Consider the following 27,503-nt stretch of genomic DNA (forward strand, 5'->3'; position numbering starts at 1 on the left):
GGCATGCCTGAATGAATATCGACCTGTGGCTCTGACATCAATTGCTATGAAGTGCTTCGACAGATTGGTTTTGGCACACATCAACGACAGCCTACCGGTCAACTTCGACGCTTTGCAACTCGCATAACGGATCTGCACTACCTTACTTCCCATTTTTCTATTTTCTATTTATGATTTATAATTTAAATTTTTAATATGTACTAATTTTAACTATTTTTAATATCTTTAATATTTAATGTTTGTAATCCAGGGAGTGTGAAGCGCAGAATCAAATATCGCTGTGATAATTGTACGTTCTAGTACCAATTGTTTGGTGACAATAAAGTATAAAGTATTATCACCGGCATGTGACGTGAAATTTTCTATTTTACTGCTGGTTCACACAAGCCTCTGAATCATCTGTACAATTACTTAACTGCATCTTTTGCATTATCCGTTCCTTAGCTCTGTCTTCAAGTTCAACCTTCCAAAATGAGTGACTTCGCACATTTCTAGGTTGAGTTCCATCTGCCACATCTCAGCCCAGATCTGCATCCTGTCAGTGTTCCATTGTGGCCTACGACAACCTTCTACACTATCCATAACTATCCCGTCCTTCACGACATCTGAAAACTTACTGACACACCCTTCCACTTCCTCATCCAAGTCATTTATGAACGTTAATAAGAGCGAGATCCCAGCACGGATCCCTGTGGATCTCTGCAGATCACCAAGCACCAGGCTGAATATGCTCTATCTACAACTACCCCCTGCTTTCAATGGGCAAGCCAATTCTATATCCACACAACCAAGTTTTCCTGGATCCCATGGTTCCGATTTTCTGAATGAATCTTACTAAAATCTATATATACCACATCCACTGCTCAATCTTGCATATCCACAATATGAAATCTGGTACTCTAGGCAGCTAAAAAAAGGCCTGCTATTTTGTAGGCTTCTGTTGGTTTCCTGGAATACTCTCCAGGTAACTGGGGTATATGTGACTTATTTATTGTTTCTCTATGGTTTAGTTTTGGCTAGTGAGGTGGAGATACATCTCTACCAAAGGAAGTGTAGGTTCTCCTTCCCTCTGCTAGTCTGCAGGCCAGCCTTGGGAAAATTGTAGCGCCCTGTTCAGGGCCAGGTGACGCCATGGGAGCATGAGCGTATCACAAGTCTTGGTTATAAACCATATAACAATTACAGAACGGAAACAGGCCACCTTGGCCCTTCTAGTCCGTGCCAAACTCTTCCTCTCACCTAGTCCCACCAACCTGCACTCACCCCATAACCCTCCATATAGTTGTCCAATTTAACTTTAAACGACAACATCGAACCTGCCTCAACCACTTCATTCCACACAGCTACCACTCTCTGAGTAAAGAAGTTCCCCTCATGTTACCCCTAAGCTTTTGCCCTTTAACTCTCAACTCATGTCCTCTTGTTTGAATCTCCCCCACTCTCAATGGAAAAAGCCTATCCACATCAACTCTATCTATCCCCCGCATAAATTTTAAATACCTCTATCAAGTCCCCCCTCAACCTTCTATGTTCCAAAGAATAAAGACCCAACTTGTTCAACCTTTCTCTGTAACTTAGGTGATGAAATCCAGGTAACATTCTAGTAAATCTTCTCTGTACTCTCACTATTTTGTTGACATCTTTCCTATAAGTTGGTGATCAAAACTGTACACAATACTCCAAATTTGACCTCACCAATGCGTTGTACAATTTCAACATTACATCCCAACTCCTATACTCAATGCTCTGATTTATAAAGGCCAGCATAGCAAAAGCTTTCTTCACCACCCTATCCACATGAGATTCCACCTTCAGGGAACTATGCACCATTATTCCTAGACCCCTCTGTCCTACTGCATTTTTCAATGCCCTACCATTTACCACGTATGTCCTATTTTGATTAGTCCTACCAAAATGTAACACCTCACATGTATCAGCATTAAACTCCATCTGCCATCTTTCAGCCCACTCTTCTAACCGGCCTAAATCTCTCTGCAAGCTTTGAAAACCTACTTCATTATCCACAACTCCACCTATCTTAGTATTATCTGCATACTTACTAATCCAATTTACCACCCCATCATCCAGATCATTAATGTGTATGACAAATAACACTGGACCCCGTACAGATCCCTGAGGCACACCACTAGTCACTAACCTCCAATCTGACAAACAGTTGTCCACCACAGTCTCCCATCCAGCCACTGCTGAATCCATTTTACTACTTCGATATTAATGCCTAACGATTGAACCTTCCTAATTAACCTTCCGTGTGGAACCTTGTCAAAGGCCTTACTGAAGTCTATATAGACAACATCCACCACTTTATCCTCGTCAACTTTCCTAGTAACCTCTTCAAAAAATTCAATAAGATTTGTCAAACATGACCTTCCACGCACAAATCCATGTTGATTGTTCCTAATCAGACCCTGTCTATCCAGATAATTATATATACCATCTCTAAGAATACTTTCCATCAATTTACCCACCACTGACGTCAAACTCACAGGCCAATAATTGTTAGGTTTACTCTTAGAACCCTTTCTAAACAACGGAACAACATGAGCAATACATCAATCCTCTGGCACCATTCCCATTTCTAATGAGATTTGAAGTATTTCTGTCAGAGCCCCGCTATTTCCACACTAACTTCCCTCAAGGTCCCAGGGAATATCTTGTCTGGACCCGGAGACTTATCCACTTTTATATTCCTTAAAAGCTCTAGTACTTCCTCTTCTTTAATCATCATAGTTTCCATAGCTTCCCTACCTGTTTCTCTCATCTTACCCAATTCAATATCCTTCTCCTTAGTGAATACCGAAGAAAAGAAATTGTTCAGAATCTCCCCCATCTCTTTTGGCTCCACACATTGCAGTCCACTCTGATTCTCTAAGGGACCAATTTTATCCCTCACTATCCTTTGGCTATTAATATAATGGTAGAAACCCTTGGGATTTATTTTCACCTTACTTGCCAAAGCAACCTCATATCTTCTTTGAGCTTTTCTAATTTCTTTCTTAAGCTTCTTTTTACATTCTTTATATTCCTCGAGCACCTCATATTCTCCATGCTGCCTATATTTATTGTTGATATCTCTCTTTATCCGAACCAAGTTTCCTATATCCCTTGAAAACCGTGGCTCTCTCAAACTTATAACCTTTCCTTTCAACCTAACAGGAACATTAAGATCCTGTACCCTGAAAATTTCACCTTTAAATGACCTCCATTTCTCTATTACATCCTTCCCATAAAACAAATTGTCCCAATCCACTCCTTCTAAATCCTTTTGCATCTCCTCAATGTTAGTCTTCCTCCAATCAAAAATCTCAACCCTGGGTCCAGTCCTATCCTTCTCCATAATTATATTGAAACTGATAGCATTGTGATCACTGGACCAGAAGTGCTCCCCAACACAAACCTCCGTCACCTGACCTATCTCATTCCCTAACAGGAGATCCAACACTGCCCCTTCTCTAGTTGGTACCTTTATGTATTGCTGCAAAAAACTATCCTGCACACATTTTACAAACCCCAAGCCATCCAGCCCTTTTACAGTATGGGCTTCCCAGTCCATGTGTGGATAATTAAAATCTCCCACAATCACAACCTTGTGCTTACTACAAATGTCTGCTATCTCCTTACAAATTTGCTCCTCCAATTCTCACTCCCCATTTGGTTGTCTATAATACACCCCCAAAAGAGTTACTGCACCTTTCCCATTCCTCAATTCCACCCAAATAGCTTCCCTAGACGAGCCCTCTAATCTATCCTGCCAGAGCACTGCTGTAATATTTTCTCTGACAAGCAATGCAACGCCTCCCCCTCTTGCCCCTCCCATTCTATCACACGTGAAGCAATTAAATCCAGGAATATTTAGTTGCCAATCACACCCCTCCTGTAACCATGTTTCACTAATAGCTACCACATCATACTTCCAGGTATCAATCCATGCTTTAAACTCCCCCACCTTTCTTATAATGCTCCTAGCATTAAAATAAATGCAATTAAGAAATTTTCCACCTCTTAATCTCCGGTTATCACTAACGGTGCAAACAAATTTACTATTTCCTTTTTCTTCCTTCTTCCCTACACCTGTTCCTACACTCTGGTTCCCCTCCCCCCTTGTATCTAGTTTAAATCCACCGGAGCCTCTCTAGCAAACCTACCTGCAGGAATATATGTCCCCCTCCAGTTTAAATGTAAACCATCCCACTGGAACAGGTTCCACCTTCCCTGGAAAACTGCCCAATTATCTATAAATCTGAAGCCCTACCTCCTGCACCATGTCTTCACCATGTGTTGATCTGCACTATCTTACTATTTCTAAACCTGCCTGCAGGTGGCAGTGGTAGCAATCCTGAGATTGCTATCCTGGAGGTCCTGTCCTTTAACTTGGCTCCTAACTCCCTAAACTCTCCTTTCAGGATCTCCTCACTCTTCCTACCCACATCATTGGTCCCTACATGGACCACGACATAGAAACATAGAAAATAGGTGCAGGAGTAGGCCATTCGGCCCTTTGAGCCTGTACTGCCATTCAGTATGATCATGGCTGATCATCCAACTCAGAACCCTGTACCAGCCTTCCCTCCATACCCCCGATCCCTTTAGCCACAAGGGCCATATCTGACTCCCTCTTAAATATAGCCAATGAACTGGCCTCAACTGTTTCCTGTGGCAGAGAATTCCACAGATTCACCACTCTCTGTGTGAAGAAGTTTTTCCCAATCTCGGTCCTAAAAGGCTTCCCCTTTATCCTCAAACTGTGACCCCTCGTTCTGGACTTCCCCAACATCAGGAACAATCTTCCTGCATCTAGCCTGTCCAATCCCTTTAGGATTTCATACATTTCAATAAGTTCCCCCGTCAATCTTCTAAATTCCAGAGAGTATAAGCCGAGATGATCCAGTCTTTCATCATATGAAAGTCCTGCCATCCCAGGACTCAATCTGGTGAACCTTCTTTGCACTCCCCCTATGGCAAGCATGTCTTTCCTCAGATTAGGGGACCAAAACTGCACACAGTACTCCAGGTGTGATATCACCAAGGCCTTGTACAACTGCAGTAGTACCTCCCTGCTCCTGTACTCGAATCGTCTTGCTATGAATGCCAGCATACCATTCGCCTTTTTCACCGCCTGCTGTACCTGCATGCCCACTTTCAATGACTGGTGTATAATGACACCCAGGTCTCGTTGCACCTCCCCTTTTCCTAAACGGCCACCATTCAAATAATAATCTGTTTTCCTGTTTTTGCCACCAAAGTGGATAACTTCACATTTATCCACATTAAATTGCATCTTCCATGAATTTGCCCACTCACCTAACCTATCCAAGTCACCCTGCATCCTCTTAGCATCCTCCTCACAGCTAACACTGCTGCCCAGCTTCGTGTCATCTGCAAACTTGGAGATTCTGCATTTAATACCCTCATTTAAGTCATTAATATATATTGTAAACAACTGGGGTCCCAGCACTGAGCTTTGCAGTACCCCACTAGTCACTGCCTGCCATTCTGAAAAGGTCCCGTTTATTCCCACTCTTTGCTTCCTGTCTCTATCCACATCAATACCTTACCCCCAATACCGTGTGCTTTAAGTTTGCACACTAATCTCCTGTGTGGGACCTTGTCAAAAGGCTTTTGAAAATCCAAATATACCACATCCACTGGTTCTCCCCTATACACTCTACTAGTTATATCCTCAAAAAATTCTATGAGATTCGTCAGACATTATTTTCCTTTCACAAATCCATGCTGACTTTGTCCGATGATTTCACCGCTTTCCAAATGTGCTGTTATCACATCTTTGATAACTGACTCCAGCAGTTTCCCCACCGCCGACGTTAGGCTAACCGGTCTATAATTCCCCGGTTTCTCTCTCCCTCCTTTTTTAAAAAGTGGGGTTACATTAGCCACCCTCCAATCCTCAGGAGCTAGTCCAAAATCTAAAGTGTTTTGAAAAATTATCACTAATGCATCCACTATTTCTTGGGCTACTTCCTCAAGCACTCTGAGACCATGATATCCGGCTGCTCACCCTCCCTCTTGAGAATACTGAGGACTCGATCCGAGATATTGCGGACCCTGACACCAGGGAGGCAATGGACCATACGCGATTCTCGATCTCTTCCACAGAACCTCTTATCTGTCCCCCTAACACTACTGCTCTCCTCTTTTTCCTCCTTCCCTTCTGGGCTGAGGGTCCCATCTCGGTGCCAGAGAGGCAACCACTGCAACTTGCCCCTGGTAGGTCGTCCCCACCAACAGTATCCAAAACGATGTACTTATTATTGGTGGGAACGGCCACAGGGGTGCTCTGCTCATTCTGTCTATTTCCCTTCCCTCTCCTGACAGTCACCCAGCTACCTGTCTCCTGGCCCTTAGAGGTGACTATCTCCCTGTAACTCCTCTCTATTTCTGCCTCTGCCGCCCAAATGATCCAAAGTTCATCCAGCTCCAGCTCCAGTTCCTTAACCCGGTTTGTCGGAGCTACAGCTGGATGCACCTTTCGCAGGTGTAGTTATCAGGGACAATTGTGCTCTCATGCGACCACTGATGCCAGACAGACAATCTCTGAAGAGTATTGATAATGGCTGGGCTCACCCGTCTTGCAAAGATACTGCCCAGAAGGCGACAATGACAAACCAGTTCCGTAGAACCATTTGCCAAGAACAATCATGGACAATCTACATGGCACATAATGACGATGATGGTTTAACTGATTTTCCAGTGGAGTTGCAATGGTGAATGCAGGGCATTAGGAATTCAGAGTCAAATTACTTTGAGTATAATTATAAAGTGTTAATGAGAAAATGTAAGTATAAAATTGACAAATAAAAATTGTACTAAAAAGCTTTCAAACCCTTTTGAAAGAAGATCAACTACGGAAAGAAATTTCTAATTTTTTGTACAGTGTGAAGGAGCACAACATTTAGTCAAAACTAGCACTGCTTTAAGTGACATAAAATTCATTTATATATCTAAATGCAGAGTATATAAATTATGTATCTTTCTGTTGTTAACTCTTACTTGCCTAAAAGAGTGCAGTACAAACAACTCTCAAGAAACCCAACACCATCCAGGATAATACATTCCACTGAACTGAAGCCTAATCCACTAACCTCATCATTCATACTTTACACTATTGGCACACAGTGGCTGCAGTCTGACTATCTACAAAATGGACGCAGTTACGTACCCAGGGTACTTTCAGAATTTTACCCAAAACTATGACCTCCTTCACAAAGAAAGGTAAAGGCAGCTGACGCATATGAACAGCGCCATCTGCAGGACTGCACCCAAGCTGCATATTACTTTTTGCTGGACATATATTGCAGGCCCTTCATTGTCGCTGTGTGTAAGTACTGGAACCCCCTCCTTCACAGACTGAGGGAGTGTGGTGTCAGTACACAATTGAAAACAATAGGGACAAGCAATGAAAACTGACCTTGTCCTTAATGTGAGTAACTGTATAACTAAATAGATTTGGATTGTGAATGGGATTTGTGAGCATGTGGGCGCCACTCCCCACGTAGGGAATCCCATGTTGCTTTTTTTTCCCCCTGTACAAGCTTTAGTTTTCAATTCAGGCTGCCATTAGATCATAATTTTCGCTTTGGTTAAAAGTGATACTGCGTCGCCTCAGTCCTTTGCCCGCGAAACTACTTTAAATTCCATTCAAAATGAAAATAAAATGGACAGGCCATCTCTGATTGCAAAAATTTGCCTTTATCTTCAATGAACGACAAGACCACTATAAACCAAAGACATGAAAATGACAACGAATGTTTCAAGACAGTTTTTCTAGCATTGGAATTCATATCCTTGATAGTCTCATGACCTTCAATCAAATCAACCTTTACAGATATAGCAATATGGAAAAAAATTGACAGAAGTATACAAATATCAACATAACTTATGGTTTCATGAAATGATTAAAAGAATTATAATTTATTCCACTGCTTCATTTTGACAGCGATTCCTATCTTATTAAACAAGTTTGAAGCGTAACAATCTTTTGTTAATAAAAATAAATGTAAGCTGAACAATAATTAACAAAGCAATAGGTTTTTTAAAAAATCTACTGTATAATTTATACATGAACGTACTGGCTGATGGGTTTCCTTTACTGGTCAGGAAGTGAGTTTTCAAAACCATTGTTTTCTTAATCATGCTACATTTATCATTAAATAGAAACAGCTTCTATTTCTTTTTAATCAATCTCATGGACCTCCTTTAACTTAGAGCAATACCTATAATTAACCTATTTTGGTTCCAATTCAGAAGTTACATAGCATTTCAACTGGAAATGCTCTATAACTTCTGATCGACTACTGCTCATATCTTTGATAGGTGATAGAAATTCACAGCCTCTCAAAACAGACAGCACTAACCAAGAGTGTGGTCAGCTTGTTCTTATAAGCCGCAAAGTCTGTTTTGGTTTAGATTAAACAGCAGGAGTTTCCTAAACATTGTGTCAAATTCATTTTAGAGGTCAGAACAAATTCCTTTCCCCAACATGTTCTTCTGGTCTGTAGCGGTGGAGGGCAAAGTGGAAATAGTGGGACATCTTTTAGCTCAATGCAAGTGTGATTCAGCCACAACACAACTATCTCATCTTGTAATCTTTAATTGTGCCCATAAACTATCGGTACTATCAATGCATAACTTTGTTTAATGACAGTTGACAATTTTATAGTGTTTTAACAATCAGATTAAAAAGAAGTTTCATAAGTATTAGTCACAGCCACAGTAAAAGATCAAGTAAACTAATCTTTAGTTGCTGTGGTTTTGACGCAGTATAACTAATAAAACAAGAAAGAACCAAATGTCATTTATGTATTTCATTACATTTCACAAACATTTTTTCCTAGTCTGTATGTTAGGTCCTCCAAGAGAATTGAATTAGAAACATAGAAACACAGAAAACCTACAGCACCATACAGGCCCTTCGGCCCACAAAACTGTGCCAAACATGTCCTTACCTTAGAAATTACCTAGGGTTACCCATAGCCCTCTATTTTTCTAAGCTCCATGTACCTATCCAGGAGTCACTTAAAAGACCCTATCATATCCGCCTCCATCGCTGCCGCCGGCAGCCCATTCCACACACTCACCACTCTCTGCGTAAAAAACTTACCCCTGACATCTCGTCTGTAGCTACTTCCAAGCACCCTAAAACCATGCCAAATTGAATTGAATAGAATTGAATTGACTTTACTTCTTACATCCTTAACGTACATGAGGAGTAAAAATCTTTACGTTACGTCTCCATCTAAATGTGCAATGTGCAATCATAGTAATTTATAATAAATAGAACAGTCAATGTAATATAGAGCACACTCAAATCAGCGTGAGTTCATCAGTCTGATGGCCTGGTGGAAGAAGTTGTCCTGGAGCATATTGGTCCTGGCTTTTATGCTGTGGTCCGCTTCCTGGATGGTAGCAGCTGGAACAGATTGTGGTTGGGATAACCTGGGTCCCCGATGATCCTATGGGCCCTTTTTACACAACTGTCCTTGTGAATGTCCTGAATCATGAGAAGTTCACAACTACAGATGCGCTGGGCTGTCCGCACCACCCTCTGCAGAGTCCTGCGAATAAGGGAGGTACAGTTCCCATACCAGCCAGTGATACAGCCAGTCAGGATGCTCTCAGTTGTGCCCCTGTAGAAAGTTCTGAGGATTTGGGAGCCCATACCAAATTTCCTCAACTGTCTGAGGTGAAAGAGGCGCTGTTGTGTCTTTTTCACCACATAGCTGGTGTGTACAGACCATGTGAGGCCCTCGGTATGTGGATGCCGAGGAACTTGAAGCTGTTTACCCTCTCAACCCCAGATCCATTGATATCAATAGGAGTTAGCCTGTCTCCATTCCTCCTGTAATCCACAACCAGCTCCTTTGTTTTTGCAACATTGAGGGAGAGCCTGTTTTTTTAACACCACTGTGTCAGAGAGATTTTTTCTTCCCTGTAGGCCACCTCGATATTGTTTGAGATAAGACCAATCAATGTAGTGTCGTCAGCAAATTTAATTAGCAGATTGGAGCTGTGGGTGGCGATACAGTCATGGGTACACAGGGAATAAAGGAGGGGACTCAGTACGCAGCCCTGAGGGGCTCCTGTATTGAGAGTCAGAGGGTTGCAGGTGAGGAAGCCCACTCTTACAAACTGCAATCTGACAGGAAGTCCAGGATCTAGCTGCCCAAGGCAGGGTCAAGGCCAAGGTCTCTGAGCTTCTCGTCGAACCTGGATGGAACTATGGTGTTGAATGCTGAACTGTAGTCCAAGAACAGCATTCTCACATAAGCATCCTTCTCCAGATGTGTAAGGACGGTGTGTAGAGCAGTGGTTACTGTGTCATCTGTCGATCGGTTGTGTCAGTAGGCGAATTGTAGGGGATTCAGTTTGGGTGGTAGCAAGCTGCAGATGTAATCCTTGACAAGCCTCTCAAAGCATTTGCTTATTATTGAGGTGAGTGTGACAGAACGTCAGTCGTTCAGACATGTTACCTGGGTCTTTTTTGGTACAGGGACATGGTGGATGTTTTGAAGCAGGAAGGCACTCTACACTGGGGGAGGGAGAGGTTAAAAATGTCTGTAAGCATACTTGCCATTTGCACCGTGCACATCCTGAGTCCCCACCCTGGGGTGCTGTCCAGTCCCGCAGCCTTGCGACTGTCCACTCATTAGAAACATCTGCGTACCTCAGCCTCAGAGATGAACAGGTTGCAGGTTGTAGCGGTGGCTTTCCTCGGAGGCTCAGAGTTAGTGATATCGAACTGAGCATAAAAGCCATTGAGCTCATCAGGGAGAGAGGCCGCGATGTTGGTGGCTCCACACGTTTGGCTTTGAGGTCTGCGATGGTATGCAGCCCTCGCCACAAGTCACGTGTGCTATTCGTTGTGAATCCTGACTCAGTCTTGTCCCTATATTGTTGTTCTGCAGCCTTGATAGCTTTGCGCAGATCATAGCTGCTTTTCGTGAGCTCCTGCTGATTGCCAACAATGTAAGCTCAATGTCGTGCTGGAAGTGCTGCTCACACTGAACTATTGATCCAGGGTTTCTGGTTCGAGAAGACTGACCAGTTTCTGGGGGACAATATCGTTGATGCACTTCCGGATGAAGCACGTGATTCCCTCCGTGAAGTCGGAGACATCCTCATCATGGAAGACATTCCAGTCGACATCATCAAAGCAGTCCTGCAGCGTGGAAGCCGACTGGTCGGACCAACAGTGGACGGTTTTAACTATGGTCGTCTCTTGCTGCAGCTTCTGCCTGTATGTCAGCAAAAGCAGGATCGAAGAGTGATCTGATTTTCCAAAAGCTGGGCGAAGGAGAGCTTTGTAAGTGTTGTGGAACGGAGTGTAATAGTGGTCAAGTGTGTTATCTCCACGAGTGCTCACCTGGATGTGCTGACAAAACTTCAGAGAGACTTTCATCAGCGACGCTCGATTGAAGTCCCCGACAACAATTAAGGCAGCCTCTGGGTGTGCAGTCTCCAGCATGTTGATGGTCTTGTACGGTTCCTTGAGAGCCAGGTCAGTATCAGCCTGCGGTGGAATGTACACCGCTGTGATGATAACAGCTGTGAACTCCCTAGGCGGCCCGGAGGACCACAACCTTGTTGTGGTTTGGAGGCTTGTGTGCCTTAATGACCCAGAGAACTATATTAGCTGGAGTCAGGGCTTTATGCTTTGGCTCTCAGTAGGGTCACTCATGCCAAACAGGTCAAAGGGTAGAGGTCGGACAAGAAGAGTGGTCCACCAGTCCTCCAGGTTCAGGGGTTCAGCTCAGGGCTAACAACCCCGACTGGTAAAACAAAATCATTACGGAAACAGCAAAGATGAATCCTTCTACATCTGAGTGGCCAAGGACAGATAGAGATGGAGGACCTTCATTGCTGCTCTAAACGCCAGCAGGCGTAATGGGCAGTAATTGAATATGTTAGGTGATAGTGTTAGTGATTTTCTCCCTTCAGGGACTCACCTTCTCTTTTTCAAATCCATTGTCATGACCTAAAATATACCCACAGGTATTTGTTTTATCTCAGTAACCTACTCCATTTTCAGCCTCATTGCTCTCCAAAGTTATTTAATATGTCATTAAATCCCAAATCCACATTCATTTTCTATGCTGTCCTGACTACATCTCTCCAATCAACGTACTGCCCACCATCCAATGCAGTTCATCAGCCATCTTCGTGTTGACTGGTGGAGTAGACTTGAGGGACCACGTGGCTGAATCCTGCTTCTAATCTCTTTGGTTTTTATTAAACAACTAGCTGCAACGCTTGCCATTGCTTGAGTCATTATGCTGCCAATCCTGATACTTGTATTTATTTCCATGGAAATGGACTTTATAACACTCCTTGCAAGTGAAATGCAATCTAACAAATATATATTCCATGAACAATATAGTTAAGCAGTTAAAATATGTGGTTTAATTACGTTACATGAATACCCAGCCAAACGGAGCGGTGTTGGTGGGCAGCACCGACTCCAGTTTGCATGTTGCACCACACTGCTTCTGGTGGAGAGCACCGACTCTGGTGCCTGTCTCCTGGGCAGCTGTAAACAGGCGACACCACGGCTTGAGACCGACTCCTCACTATGACTGAGGCCGTGCAGCTCCCCCACCATCCACCCCGCTATCCGTCAATAAGTCATTGAATCAGAGTTGCAGCATTCCACTTCAACAGCAACCAACAGGGTCTTGTGATTACATGACGAGCAACTAGGATGACCACTCACTGTTAGACTGCACACCATCTTCGTGCACCGACTTCTCTCTGTCGCAGACAGCAGCACGATCCGCAGCGTCTGGCTCCTTCAGTTACTCTGCCAATGAGCAGCTTGCTGGTGGTGTAGACCTGAAGTATTTTAAGTTCTTAGTGTCCAGCAGGATCTGGTGATTGTAAAAAATGTGTTTAAAAAGGACAATAACACCTTTGGTTGACCCCAAAGAAGATGGTGCAATCGAACACTTTGCCATCTTATCAGAATATACTTCCCTTAAAGTAGTTCGCACCTATGTTGAAGTACTTCCGAATACATCATATTTCTTTCATTCAAACCCAGTGTAAACTCATACAGCTTATTTTTATCTTCAACTCCGGAGCAACCAATATGCTGTATACCTGACCATGGGAGTAGCATTGCGTTTTGAGATTAATGCCAACAGCTTTTAGTGATTGACCTTGCGCTTTATTAATGCTCATGGAAAAACTAAGTTGAACAAGGAATGGAAGTCACTTGAATTGAAAAGGTAAATTAGATGAGACAACTGGCATTCAAGTGAAGATATTTTCCCAAACAGTACTACCAGTCATTAGTGCAGCCTCAATTACATGTAGTAATAAAGGCATCCATTAGTCTTGCGAGACCATGGACCTGCACCTGGAAAGTCTTCATTCTCCAGGGCGCAGGCTTGGGCAAGGTTGTATGGAAGACCAGCAGTTGCCCATGCTGCAAGTCTCCCCTCTCCACGACACCAATGTTGTCTAAGCGAAGGGCATTAGGACCCATACAGCTTGGCACTGTCGTCACAGAGTAATGTGTGATTAAGTGCCTTGCTCTAGGACACAACAGGTTCCCTCAGCTGGGGCTCGAACTCACGACCTTCAGGTAGCTAGTCCAATGCCTTAACCACTTGGCCACGTGCCCACATGTAGTAGTAACATCTGAAAGCCTAATCATGTGCCATTGAATAGTAATGAAATAATTCCAAAGACGTGTTGCTCGGGTGGTTGATGGTTGGGTTGAGCTGTTCTCTGATCTTGGCAATGTACTTGCAAACATTTCATTACTATGCGAGGAGACATTGTGAGTGCGCTGTTGATTGTGGTGTGTCGTCTGAATGCTTGGCCTTTATATACTTCTCAATCAGCTGACTGGATGTCATTTCGGAAACTCAGTTGTGATGTGGGGAAGAAATCTCGTTGCTGATTGGCTGTGTGGTGAACTTTGTGCGTTGTGGTCTGGAGTTGGTTTACGAGCTTGTTCACGGAAAACCACGCTTCAAAGAATTCTCTTGCATGCCATGTGTTTGCTTGTGCCATGACTTTCACTGATGCCCAGTCGAATTTGTGCCCCTCTCAACCTTCATGGGTAGTGTACAAACCAAGTTATTGGACAAGACCAATGTGGTCACAAAATCCAATGCGGGGACTGCAGCAAATATTATGTCGCTAAGCTGGGAGAAAACTATCCACAAGTATCCATGAAGATCAACAGGCTATAAAGCAGCATGACCAACTCTTCCTAGTCTCTACCAAGGAGATCAAGAAAATTCCCAGAAGCATGGTTTTCTCCAATTCCGTAAACAAACACATTGACGTTAATCTTATTTATGAGCTGGTGCAGGCAAAATCCCAGACCACAATGTTTGAGGTTCTCCACACAACCAATCAGCAACGAGATTTCCTCACCACATCACAACTGTGCTTCTGAAATTATGTTCAATCAGCTGATTGAAATGTACAAACGTTTGTATAAAAAAGTGTATTTTGCAGGACAGACCACAATCAGCAGCGCACTGATGATGTCTCCATGGTGATGAACCATTTGCAAGTAAATCGTCAAGAGTGGAGAACAACTCAACCCAAGCATTGCATAGTATTGATGGATCCAATTTCCATCGCATGACTGGAGCTCCTTCTTCCTCAAGATAATGTAATGGTGCACCGGGTGGTGGCAGAGTTTAACAATTCTACAGAAAGTATACAGCCTGAACAATGTCAGTCTTACTGTCAATCGATTTGTAATGTTGAGTATGTCTAGGAAATGTTGGAAGAAAGTCTTCACTCTGTATTACTTTTTGGTTCTAAAATTGTGCTTTCACACAAACATTGGTTATTCAAATAGTGTTGTGACTCCTTGAGGAACTACTAACATAGACATAAGGCCTGGGAAGGCTATTGGCTCAAAACGTTGACTGTTTGTTTCCATCTATAGATACTGCCTGATCTGCTGAGTTCTTCAGCATTCTGTGATGTGTTCTGGAACTACTGACAGTGTTTGACAATGAAAATCTCTGGCTAGCACTGAAGTAATACCTCCAATTTATTTATTATTGTGTCTGATATCTTGCAACATTCAATCTGTTTCTTCAATGGCTGCTCAGAGAGCCATTGTATACCACCCCCACAACAATAATATTAAAATTTTAGAAGGTTTTCCATTGTGGCTTCCCAATCAATGTAACATGTTGGACTCTCCATACTTTGGCTATACCCACCCATGGGGAAGACTTTGGGAGTAAATCACAAGGAAAAATCCAGAGCTGGAGTCCTAAGTCAGTCCGACATTGAATTCAAGGTTGACTTGGCAACTTGTGCAACACCACTGGTGCCAAACTGTGTCGACCTCTGTTCCATTGGATTCATCAGCTGTATGGGAGGGGGAGTCTGCTGCATGAGCAACATCTTGCTCCCCATATCATACTGGCCAGGCCGCGACTTCGGCATGCCGAATAGCGGCCGATTGTGGAACCCCGAGAGCGGGTCTCATTCCCGCAAAGAATCGTAGTCATTTAATGTGGGGCATTCTATCCTATTTTCTTCTCTACCTTTAGATGTAGAGATTGTGGAAGTTGGGCTCTGGATTGTATTGGATGTCAAGTGTACAAGTATCAAAGACATGGATGAGGCTTTCACCTGTTGATAAGGATCAGCAGGGCTATAGGTGACACGGTGGTTGGTGTTGGCCCAAATGCAGGGGGAGAGACACTGAAGCGGAATGAACAGTTCACTGAGTTTTCATAAGAACTGTACAGAACAAAAGAAAAATAGACAGCTCTAGGCCGACAGGGCCGCAAACTAATATCTAACGCCGTCACTGTGGCTTGGAAGCAGTAACTTAATACTGAATTAATATCACGCCTTTACAGCGTCAATCTAAATTGTAATGTTCCTTCCTGGAATGTGGACTAAAGCAAACAGGGAGCATTGTCATTGCTGTGCTTCAGTCAAGACTTGACAAGACTGAAATGAAAAGAAGGGAGTTAAATACAACCACCTAAAAGTCCTGATTGGCTAGAATGTGCACTTGCACAAGCATGATTACAAACCCCCTTCAGCAGCCTGTCTGTGGGGCGCCCATTCTCCGTGGTTGTGACGTGGTCCCACTCCCAAGGCTCAGCTCCTGAGGTGCCAGATATATATGCCCTCTGGAAGTCCCAGAAGAGTGACTTGTCTGTGGGTTAGAAGTCAAGAACATTCATCTGAGCCATACAGCTCACAGTGCAAGAGGTTCTGCACCCTGCCTCGCACCAATGAGATGCCTGGAGGCATCGCACAGAATATACCAGGGACACATCCACTAAGTGGGGTGGTGGGGGTTGACTGGAGCAACGGTGCAGGGAGTTGCCAGCTTGAGGTGGGAAACATGGAAAACTGAGTGAATCTACATAGATGATGGTAGGTGCAGTCTATAGCTCTCTTGGTAACACACATGAAAGTTGCTGGTGAACGCAGCAGGCCAGGCAGCATCTCTAGGAAGAGGTGCAGTCGATGTTTCAGGCCGAGACCCTTCGTCAGGACTAACTGAAGGAAGAATTAGTAAGAGATTTGAAAGTTGGAGGGGGAGGGGGAGATCCAAAATGATAGGAGAAGACAGGAGGGGGAGGGATGGAGCCAAGAGCTGGACAGGTGATAGGCAAAAGGGATACGAGAGGATCATGGGACAGGAAGTCCGGGAAGAAAGACTGGGGAGGGGGGAACCCAGAGGATGGGCAAGGGGTATAGTGAGAGGGACAGAGGGAGAAAAAGGAGAGTGAGAGAAAGAATGTGTGTATAAAAATAAGTAACAGATGGGGTACGAGGAGGAGGTGGGGCATTAGCGGAAGTTAGAGAAGTCGATGTTCATGCCATCAGGTTGGAGGCTACCCAGACGGAATATAAGGTGTTGTTCCTCCAACCTGAGTGTGGCTTCATCTTTACAGTAGAGGAGGCCGTGGATAGACATGTTAGAATGGGAATGGGATGTGGAATTAAAATGTGTGGCCACTGGGAGATCCTGCTTTCTCTGGCGGACAGAGCGTAGGTGTTCAGCAAAGCGGTCTCCCAGTCTGCGTCGGGTCTCGCCAATATATAAGAGGCCACATCGGGAGCACCGGACGCAGTATATCACCCCATCCAACTCACAGGTGAAGTGTTGCCTCACCTGGAAGGACTGTCTGGGGCCCTGAATGGTAGTGGGGGAGGAAGTGTAAGGGCATGTGTAGCACTTGTTTCGCTTACACGGATAAGTGCCAGGAGGGAGATCAGTGGGGAGGGATGGGGGGGACGAATGGACAAGGGAGTTGAGTAGGGAGTGATCTCTGCGGAATGCAGAGAGAGGGGGGGAGGAAAAGATGTGTTTAGTGGTGGGATCCCGTTGGAGGTGGCGGAAGTTACGGAGAATAATATGTTGGACCCGGAGGCTGGTGGGGTGGTAGGTGAGGACCAGGGGAACCCTATTCCTAGTGGGGTGGCGGGAGGATGGAGTGAGAGCAGATGTACGTGAAATGGGGGAGATGCGTTTAAGAGCAGAGTTGATAGTGGAGGAAGGGAAGCCCCTTTCTTTAAAAAAGGAGGACATCTCCCTCGTCCTAGAATGAAAAGCCTCATCCTGAGAGCAGATGCGGCGGAGACGGAGGAATTGCGAGAAGGGGATGGCGTTTTTGCAAGAGACAGGGTGAGAAGAGGAATAGTCCAGATAGCTGTGAGAGTCAGTAGGCTTATAGTAGATATCAGTGGATAAGCTGTCTCCAGAGACAGAGACAGAAAGATCTAGAAAGATCTAGAAAGGGAAGGGAGGTGTCGGAAATGGACCAGGTAAACTAGAGAGCAGGGTGAAAGTTGGAGGCAAAGTTAATAAAGTCAACGAGCTCTGCATGCATGCAGGAAGCAGCGCCAATGCAGTCATCGATGTAGCGAAGGAAAAGTGGGGGACAGATACCAGAATAGGCACGGAACATAGATTGTTCCACAAAGCCAACAAAAAGGCAGGCATAGCTGGGACCCATACGGGTGCCCATAGCTACATCTTTAGTTTGGAGGAAGTGGGAGGAGCCAAAGGAGAAATTATTAAGAGTAAGGACTAATTCCGCTAGACGGAGCAGAGTGGTGGTAGAGGGGAACTGATTAGCTCTCCTGGTAGCCTTCTTCTCTGTGAATGGTCCTTTGTAGTGTGGGGTCAACTTGTGACTCTCTTCTCTCAAAGGAAGATCTCTAGGTGCCAGCCAGACCTCTTCCCCTAGCCTGAGAAGCCTCATCTGTCAGCGGAGCTGTTTCTGATTGCACAGCGGAGAAGCCCTGGCTTGTCTTCATGTGCTCTTGTAGTGTTGGACCAACTGTTCAGAAACAGGAACTCCCGCATCAATCTCGTGTTCAGGGCAGAGCAGTGGCAGGATTCCCTTTGGGTATTCATAAGGGGACATGCCAGTGGAGGATGACCGGAAGCTTTCATGGTCAATCTCTGCCCAAACCAGCAGGGAGCTCCAGGTTGTAGGGTTGGAAGAGATAAGGGAGCGCATTGTTGTCTCCAGCTCCTGATTCACTCTCTCAATCTGGCCTTTAGATTGGTGGTGGAAATCTGATGAGAGGCTGGCAATAGCTCCCAAAAGAGAACAGAAAGCCTTCCAAAAATGTGACGGGAACTATGGTCTTCAATAACATGTGCTAAGTGATGAGGGTGACAGTTTCCCGAGCTGATGGGAGCTTGGGGAAGGCAATAAAGTGAGCTGCTTTGGAGATCGATTCCACAACTACCAGAATAGTAGTGTTCATATCAAATGGAGGCAGACCAGTGATGAACTCCACCGAGAGGTGGGACTTGTGGGCAGTGAGGTACAGGCAGTGGACAGACCAGACCAGCAGGGTGTTGACGTGACATGTTGTTCTGGGCACAAGTGGGACAGGCAGAGGAGACATTGTGGACATCCTGGGACATAGACAGCCACCAAAATCGTATCTATAAATTCCAGGGTCCATTGAATTGCTGGCTGGTCAACCAGACTGGTCAATCTGAGTGATCCCATTCCAATTGCAGGGATAAAGAGCTGGTTGGGAGTTCCCTCATTCAGGTCTGGATCCAAATGTTGGGCAGCCTTCATCTCTTTTTCTGTTTCCCAAATTACCAAAACAGCTTTGCACAAATGAAGAAGGATGGAGTCTGGATTGGCATTGTCCTCCAAGATGTCAAAATGGGCAGGAGGGAGCATTGGCCTAGGTATTCTTGCTGCCAGGATGGTAGGTGAGGGTGAAATTAAACTGAGTGAATAAGAAAGCCCAATGGGCTTGAAGGGAGTAGAATCTCTTTACAAATGTAGGAGAGGTTCTTCTGCTCTGTCCATACTGAAAAGAGATTCTCTGCTCCTGCAGCCTGTATTGCCTCCAGCACCTCCTTGACAATCAAAGGTTCTGCAAGAGTCAAGTGATGGGAAAGAAAAGCCCAAGGGGCAGACAATTATCAGCAGAAGCGCTCTGGGAGAGTACAACGCCAATGCTGACATCTGCTGGATCAACCTTGACAGTGAATGGATGGGATGGGTCTGGATGTTGCAGCACTTGTGCAGCGGAGAGTCATCGCTTTATCTCTGAGAATGATTGGTCTGTTTCACTTGTTCGTAGGAATTCTGCAGAGATCTCTTGGTGAGTGTATTTATGGGAACCTTGATGGAACTGATGTTTCCGATGAAGCGGTGATAAAAGTTTGCAAACCCCATGAAGCACCACACCTGTTTGACCATAGATGGTTTGGGCCAGTCTGTGACTGCCTAAACTTTGCAGTGGTCCATTTGAACACTGGAAGGGGTGAGCATGTAGCTCAAGCACGACTCCGTCTTCTTCTGGAACTCACACTTCTCTGGCTTGGCATAAAGTTTGTCCTCGAGGAGCTGTCTGAGAACCCTCCAGGCATGGTGGATGTGTTCCTGGCGAGAGTGAACATAGATAAGAATGTGGTCCAAATACATAAAAAAAACACTTACTCAACATATCCAGGAGCACATTCTTGACCAGGGCCATAAAAGCAGTTTGGGTGGAGTGGTGGTTGGCCAGACCAAATGGCATCAAGTGGCCAGTGGTGGTGTTGAATGCTGTCTTCCACTTGTCCTCTTCTCGGACGTGAACAAGGTTGTAAACATTGCATCGATCTATCTTGGGGAATATGGTTGCTCCCCAGAGGTGCTCTTGGCTTGGTTTTCCAACCTTCAATGACTCACGCTCCCACATCTCAGAAACCTCCTCCACCTCTCTATCCCTTTGATCTCTGCTCTCCGTTTTTACTTGCCTCTTGCATCCCCTAGAAGTAATTCAAAGTTCAAAGTTCAAAGCACATTTATTATCAAAGTAGGTATACTACATACAACCTTAAGATTTGTCTCCTTACAGGCAGCCACAAAACAAAGAAACCTATTAAAAAGACCATCAAACACCCAATGTGCAGAAAAATCAAACAGTACAAACAATAACAGTAAATAAATAACATTCAGAACTGAAGTTCATGAAAGTGAGTCCACAGCCACGAATTATTGAGTGTGGCACAAGCTGTATAGATCCTAAGCTCCTGAACCCCCTGTCAGACTTGGTCTCAAGTTCTGTTTGATAATGTCATTGTGAAATACATCAGGATGTTTTATTTGAGATTCAGTGCATGTTACTCGCAATTGTCATAGAGTTATACAGTGTACAGCAGACTCTTCAGCCCATCGAGTCCACACTAACCGTCAAGTGCCATTTACAGTCATGGTGCTCCAATCCCATTTTATTCTCTCCACAAGACTTTGAGATGAAGGAGGAAACTGAAGCACCCAGGAGGAATCCACACGGTCACAAGGGAGAACATGCAAACTCCTACAGAACAATCAGATGTCAAAGTTGAACCTGGGTCACTTGAACTGTGAAGCAACAACTCTACTCACTGCATTACTGTTTGGCCTGTTTTTACAATATTCAATATTCCCCTCTGGACTCATGGCAGGTGAATAATCTACCAGTGATGTCATGGGGCTTGGATAATGGTGGAAGCCTATCAAACCAGGAACAGGAAAGTAAAAAGGCATCTGATTACAACTCGACATCTGAGATCTGAACTTCAATGCTGCAACCATCTCACCCCAATTCCTGCCCTCAGGTGTCACAACTTTTTATTGAAAACTTAATGCTTTCATTCCAGAGAAAATTATCCCCGTGGTTAGTAATATAGGCAAAACCTTGTGTGATCATCAGCTTTAAGGCAGGTATTTGTGGAGCAGGAAGGTGTGTTTACATTCCCATCAGCACCTGATGAAAAGCTTTAAGCAGCCTAAAAGTAACAGTGTTGAGTGGAACGGGTGAACCCAAATGCAGGACACTGACACGGAGGTAGGGTAATCTAAAGAGTGCTTATTAACGGTTGCAGGGAAGGCCGGGGAGTGAGCGAGGCTGAGCAGAACGGCAAACAGGAGAATGAACGGAAAGGCAATCCCTATCTTGACGTGGAGCCTTGCTAGATCTGAACGGCAAACAGGAGAATGAACAGAAAGGCAGGCGGCAGGCAATACTTACCTTGACACAGAGCGTTGCTGCAGCTGAATGGCAAACAGAAGGACGAACAGAACGGCAGGTGGCAGGCAATATTTACCTTGACACGGAGAGACAGAGTTAACACAGGCAGACCACAGTACTGAAACAAAACTTAGAATACACAATCCTAAGCGGCCAGGAACGTGAATTACCACACTGGCTGAAACAATGATCTGGTGATGAGTGAATGCAAAGCCGGGGTACTTATGCAGCAGGTTTAGATGAGAATCAGGTGTCGCAATCAAGGCGCCCGGGAGAACACGGAGAAAAGGGAATCAGGAGAATATGAGGAATTAACGGTCGGGACCGTGACAGTGTCCTCCCCTCAACGGGAGCCTCCAGGCAAACCACCAGGCTTGCCCGGATTGTCGACAACCCAGGCGGGTGGAGGGGGTTCGGCAGGAGGGCACAATGGGCTGACAGATGCAGGTTTCAGGTGGGAGACGTGGAACGTGGGATGAATGCGCATGGGTCTGGGTAGCTTGAGTTTTTTGTTGTTGTCTTTTGCGTTCTGGACTTGCTTCTCTTTCACACCCCTTTTAGTCACAGGAGATGGTTGATTTCTTGATCTTGTAACTGATACTGGTGCTGCAGATTTTCCCGACTTTAAATCAGTTGTTGGTTTCTCTTTCGTGGAAGACAGTGAATGCTTTTCTTGCTTATTTACTGACAAATGCTCAGGACTGCTTACTTTCTTAGCTGCACGAGTGGCTGGTTTATTCTGGCTACTTACACCACTGGTCAGGTTTCTTGCTTTACCTTCAACCTTTGTCGTCTTTTCTAGCGATTGTGTTGGACTTTCCTTCTCTTGTGTTTGAACTGGTATGGATTCAAAAGGTTCATTCACGACATCCAATTTCTCCTCTAATTTGTCTTCAGATTTTATCAAATTTTCAATTTGCACCATGTTTCCTGGAGAAGCGTGTGCGATTTCCTCAGTATCCAGTCTGCTTTCTTTTAAATGCAACTGGGAATTTTCTATATCAGTTCCTTCATTATTAGACTGATCATTTTCAAACTTTTCACTTGACTTAGAGAATGTATTTTCAGATTTTTCTTCTAATTTCTCATTACAAAGCAAATCTGGCACTTTATCCTTAGAATATGACTGAGTTGTTTCAAAATTACCCTCTTCAGATCCTTTCTCGCCACCTTGTGCTTTATCTTTGGACTTTGTTTGCATGCTTTCTGGACGGGACAGCCTAAACAGCCGACTGGTGGGTAATGAGGACCCAGGGGGAAGGTCTGATTGCTGGCAAGAGGGACGGCAGAACGAGCTCCAGCTGACTATCTTCCTGGTGGACCAGTTGATGTGAAAGTTACGTCGGCTTAGCCACGGGTGGCCGAGAACTAAAGGGGCCCGAGGACAGGAGATTAGATTGAACCGTATCTGTTCCCGATGGTTTCCGGAGAGAAGGAGAAGCAGGGGCTCCGTGCAGTGCGTGGCTCGGGCCAGGAGTCTACCGTCTAGCGCATTGACGTCCAGTGGGGTACACAGAGGCTCACGGGAATTATCAGCTTGGAGGGCTAGGCTTTTGTCCAGGAAGTTTCCATCTGCGCCGGAGTCCACTAGTGCTAACAGAGGCAAGGACTGTTGGTTATGACACAGAGTGGCCTGAGGCTGCATTCGGGGTCGGGGAATGAAAGAGACGGCTGTCTGGCTCACCAGGGTCTCCACTGCTACTGGTGAGCCCCCAACCTTTTTGGCCGAAGGGGACGGGTGGCAAGGAAGTGGCCGGATTGACACTCGCCCGCTCTCATTCTCCGGAAGCGTTCAGCGGGAGAAAGGCGGGTCCGCCACAGCAGCGTGGGTTCCTCTCCCGGGGTGGGCGAAGCGGCAGGGCTGGGAGCTACTCGGGGTGCCGGAGGGCGAGAGAGGCTTGTTCTGGCAGGAGGCAGTAAAGAGAGCCGAGAAGTGGTCAAAGGTGGTGGACGACCAGTTCTCTCTCTACGGCGCTCCCGGGGGTGATTGTCCAACCTGGTGGCCGGGGAGATCAGGGAATCCAGGCGGTCGGACTTGTCTCTAGCCGTCAACTCGACCTTCATCAGGCCGCTGTCCATTCAGAAAACCCCCTGGAGTGACTCATCGTTCCACCCTGAGTCGGCTGCTGATGTCCGGAACTCCACTGAATATTCAGCGAAACTGCGGGAGCCCTGGTGGAGAATGAATAGGTGCTTAGCGGCGTCTTTACCCCGGACTGGGTGGTTGAAGACTTTTCTCATCTCCGCAATGAAACCGGCGAAAAAGGAGTAGATATCATGTTGGTTGTCTCAAACTGCTGTGGCCCACACTAATGCGTTCCCTCTTAGCAACCCCATGACATAAGCAACTTTAGACTTATCTGTGGAGTCAGTCGACAGCTGCTGCTCAAACATCAGGGAGCATTGAAGGAGGAAACCCCAGCACTTCCCCAGGTCTCCATCGTAGTGCTCTGGCTCTGGTACGTGAGGCTCTCTGGGACGCATGGGGCGTTGCCGCTACAGGCTGTCTGGGCTGGCTAGGGTGGGTTCCAGGTGTGGGTTGAGTGAGATGAGTGGAGACACGGTCCACCTGTTTACCGATCTGTGTGACGTGAGCAGACAGGGAACAGAGGTTCTCCATGAGCGCCCGGAGAAGTCGGTCGTGCTGTCCCAGTAGGGAAGCCTGGCTGGCGAGGGCTTGTTGGATGGTGTTTGTGTCCGCTGGGTTCATGCTGGGCCAGATCGTTCAGTTGAGTGGAACAGGTGAACCCAAAGGCAGGACACTGACACGGAGGTAGAGTAATCTAAAGAGTGTTTATTAACGGTTGCAGGGAAGGCCGAGGAGCGAACGAGGCTGAGCAGAAAGGCAGGCGGCAGGCAACACTTACCTTGAAGTGGAGCGTTGCTAAAGCTGAACGGCAAACAGGAGGCAGGCAGCAGGCAGCAGGCAATACTAGTCTTGACACGGAGAGACAGAGTTAACCCAGGCAAACCACAGTACTGAAATGAAACTTAGAATACATAATCCTAAGTGGCCGGGAACATGAATTACCACACTGGCAGAAACAACAATCTGGCGATGAATGGATGCAAAGCCGGGGTATTTATGCTGCAGGTTTAGATGAGAATCAGGTGCCGCCATCAAGGTGCCCAGGAGAACACAGGGAAAAGGGAGGAATTAATGGTCAGGACAGTGACAAACAGATAGTCAGAGAATAGGAGATGAGTCAATTCCTCTGTAAACCAAAGGACAGAGAAATTAAACAATGCTGGAACAAAAGTGATAAATTATATGTTATGATTTTCTGTTAAATTTATTTCTCTGGAGAAATGCGAAATCAATATATTTAAAAAATTTTATTTTATTTATTGAGATAAAGCACGGAATAGGCTCTTCTGGCATTTTGAGCCACGCCGCCTAGCAACCTCCGATTTAATCCTAGCCCAATCACAGGACAATTTTCAATGACCAATTACCCTACAAACCAGTATGTCTTTGGACTGTGGGAGGAAACTGGAGCACTCGGAGGAAACCCACAGGGTAACGGTGAGAACGTACAAACTCCTTACAGTCAGCAGTGGGAATTGAACCTTGGTTATGTCTTTTTGTTGGGTGAAGGTGCTGTCATTTGTATTTCATTGAGGCGTAAACAGATACCAAATGGGATTAGGCCCTTTGGCCCATCGAGTCCACGCTGACCATCAACAATCCATTTACACTAATCCTAAATTAATCCCGTTTTAAAATTTCACCACATTCTCATCAAGTTGGCCCAGAAACTACCAGTTAACTTAAAACTAGGGACAAATACAGTGGCCAACTGACCTACCAACCTGGACGTCTTTGGGATATGGGAGGAAACTGGTGCATCCAGAATCAACCCACGTGGTCACAGGGAGAACATACAAACATCACATGGACAGACAGCACCGGTCAGGACTGAACCCAGGGCTTGCGTGTTGTGAGGCAACAGCTCTACCAAATGGGCCACTGATTCCATCGTTTTACTAGGTTCCATTATTTGAGCAAATTAACTTCTCAGTACACTTGACTGGATGCTAAGAGGGATCTGCCTCACCCCATTGCTGCCCATGGAGTTTGAAGAGATTTGGTATGTCAACAAATACACTCAAAAACTTCTTATAGATGTACCGTGGAGAGCATTCTGACAGGCTATATCACTGTCTGGTATGGGGGTCTACTGCACAGGACCAAAAGAATCTGCAGAGGGTTGTAAATTTAGTCAGCTCTATCTTGGGTACTAACCTACAAAGTACCCAGGACATCTTCAAGGAACGGTATCTCAGAAAGGCAGCATCCATATTAAGGACCTCCAGCACCCAGGGCATGCCTTTTTCTCATTGTTACCAATGGATAGGAGGTACAGAAGCCTGAAGGCACACACTCAGCGATTCAGGAACAGCTTCTTCCCCTCTGCCATTAAATTCCTAAATGGACATTGAACCCGTGAACACTACCTCACTTTTTAAATATATATTATTTCTGTTTTTCAAAGGTTTCAAAGGTACATTTAATGTCAGAGAAATGCATGCAATATACATCCTGAAATGTTTTTTCTTCGCAACCATCCACAAAAACAGAGGAGAGCCCCCAAAGAATGAATGAAAGTTAAATGTTAGAACCCCAAAGTCCCCACCCCCAGCTCCCCTCCCTCCTACACATAAGCAGCAGCAAGCAATGACCCCCCTCCCCCCACTGGCAAAAAGAAGCATTGGAACCTGCTGCCAAGCACTCAAGCATGAGCAAAGCAACAGCAAAGACTCAGACTTGCAGTACTCCAAAGACTACATTATTCACCCAGTATTCAACATACCACAGGCTCTCTCTCTCCCTAATAAGGGAGAAAGTGATGTCTCCGTTTCACAGTGAGATGGGAGACATAACAAACAACTCGCTGGTTTATGATGTTAAAAGTCTGTTGCTTCGCTTTTCCCGAGCTCTGTGCCCAAAGACCTTGGTTCTCTGGCACACAGCCTTAGATCTTCCATCTTGCACGACACACCAATCTCCTGCCAGACACCGACCTCCGAACCCCCCCGTCTCGACAGCCACGAAATCTCGGACGTCTGAAGGCAAGCGAAGCTCTTGGGACGTGCCCTTGGCATGCCGAATAATGGCCAGTCTTGAAACCCTGAGAGCAGGTCCCTTTCCAGCAAAGAACTGTAGTCAGCATGTAACTCCAGGTCAGGGTCTTCAAAAGAACCCAGAAAGGGAAAAATAGTGATATTAAAGATAGAAATAGAGCTGTTTCCAGAGATGCGAGCAAAGGAGTCATCGTTAGGTGCCATTGTCTCCTCCTAAACTCCTCCTCCTAATTTTTAATCTATTCAATATATGTATACTGTAATTGATTTACTTATTCATTTGTTATTATTATTATGTTTTCTTCTTCTATACTATGTATTGCATTGAACTGCTGCTGCTAAGGTAAGAAATTTCACGACACATGCTGATGATATTAAACCTGATGCTGATTCTGTCCATAAGTACTCTTAAAAAAACTAAAGGGTAGGTAGAAGTCCTTGACCAAATATTAGGCAGGAATAATTCACTCCTCAGAAATGCAAAACTGAAGGAAATGATAATCAGACAATAAAGAATATAGTAAAGGGCAAGGGGTAGGTTTTGAGATCAGAGTAGCAAAGGGGGAAGAGAACAAGGGAAAAGCTGGAGGGATAAATAGATAGACACTTTATTGATCCCAAAGGAAAGTGTCACAGTAGTACTACAAGTACACAGGTATACAAATATTAGAAGAGAAGTAAGAAAGAATAAAAATAAGTTAACTCAAATAGCCTAAACGGAGTGAAGGGGTCATCACTTCCCCGGCTATAGGTTGGCTCATTATAGAACCTAATGTCCGAGGGTAAGAATGATCCCATATAGTGCTCTTTGGAGCAGCACAGTTGTCTTAGTCTATTACTAAAAGTTCTCCTCTGTTCTGCCAATGTGGCATGCAGAGGGTGAGAAACATTGT

The 27,503-nt window shown here is 45.2% G+C and overlaps 1 protein-coding gene across 4 annotated transcripts in view; it reads right to left on the reverse strand.

The window, feature by feature from the left end:
- LOC140209475 (uncharacterized) overlaps window positions 1–23,608 on the reverse strand; it is a 32,863-nt gene extending 9,255 nt beyond the window's left edge. Inside the window, exons 1-4 of one of the 4 annotated variants that reach the window (XM_072277721.1) lie at window positions 22,303–23,608; window positions 21,526–21,601; window positions 19,968–20,281; window positions 12,749–12,902 (exon numbers count right to left, since the gene is read on the reverse strand). In XM_072277721.1, coding sequence (XP_072133822.1) covers window positions 12,886–12,902; window positions 19,968–20,281; window positions 21,526–21,601; window positions 22,303–23,170 — 1,275 coding nt within the window. In that variant the 5' untranslated portion in view covers window positions 23,171–23,608 and the 3' untranslated portion in view covers window positions 12,749–12,885. Of the gene's footprint in view, window positions 1–12,748; window positions 12,903–19,967; window positions 20,282–20,556; window positions 20,833–21,525 lie in introns of those variants that run through there. The other 3 variants (XM_072277722.1, XM_072277720.1, XM_072277719.1) reach the window with 3 other exon arrangements.
- Between the last annotated feature and the right edge of the window lie 3,895 nt (window positions 23,609–27,503).

This window comes from Mobula birostris, chromosome 14 (assembly GCF_030028105.1).
Source record: "Mobula birostris isolate sMobBir1 chromosome 14, sMobBir1.hap1, whole genome shotgun sequence".
Taxonomy (NCBI): Eukaryota; Metazoa; Chordata; class Chondrichthyes; order Myliobatiformes; family Myliobatidae; genus Mobula; species Mobula birostris.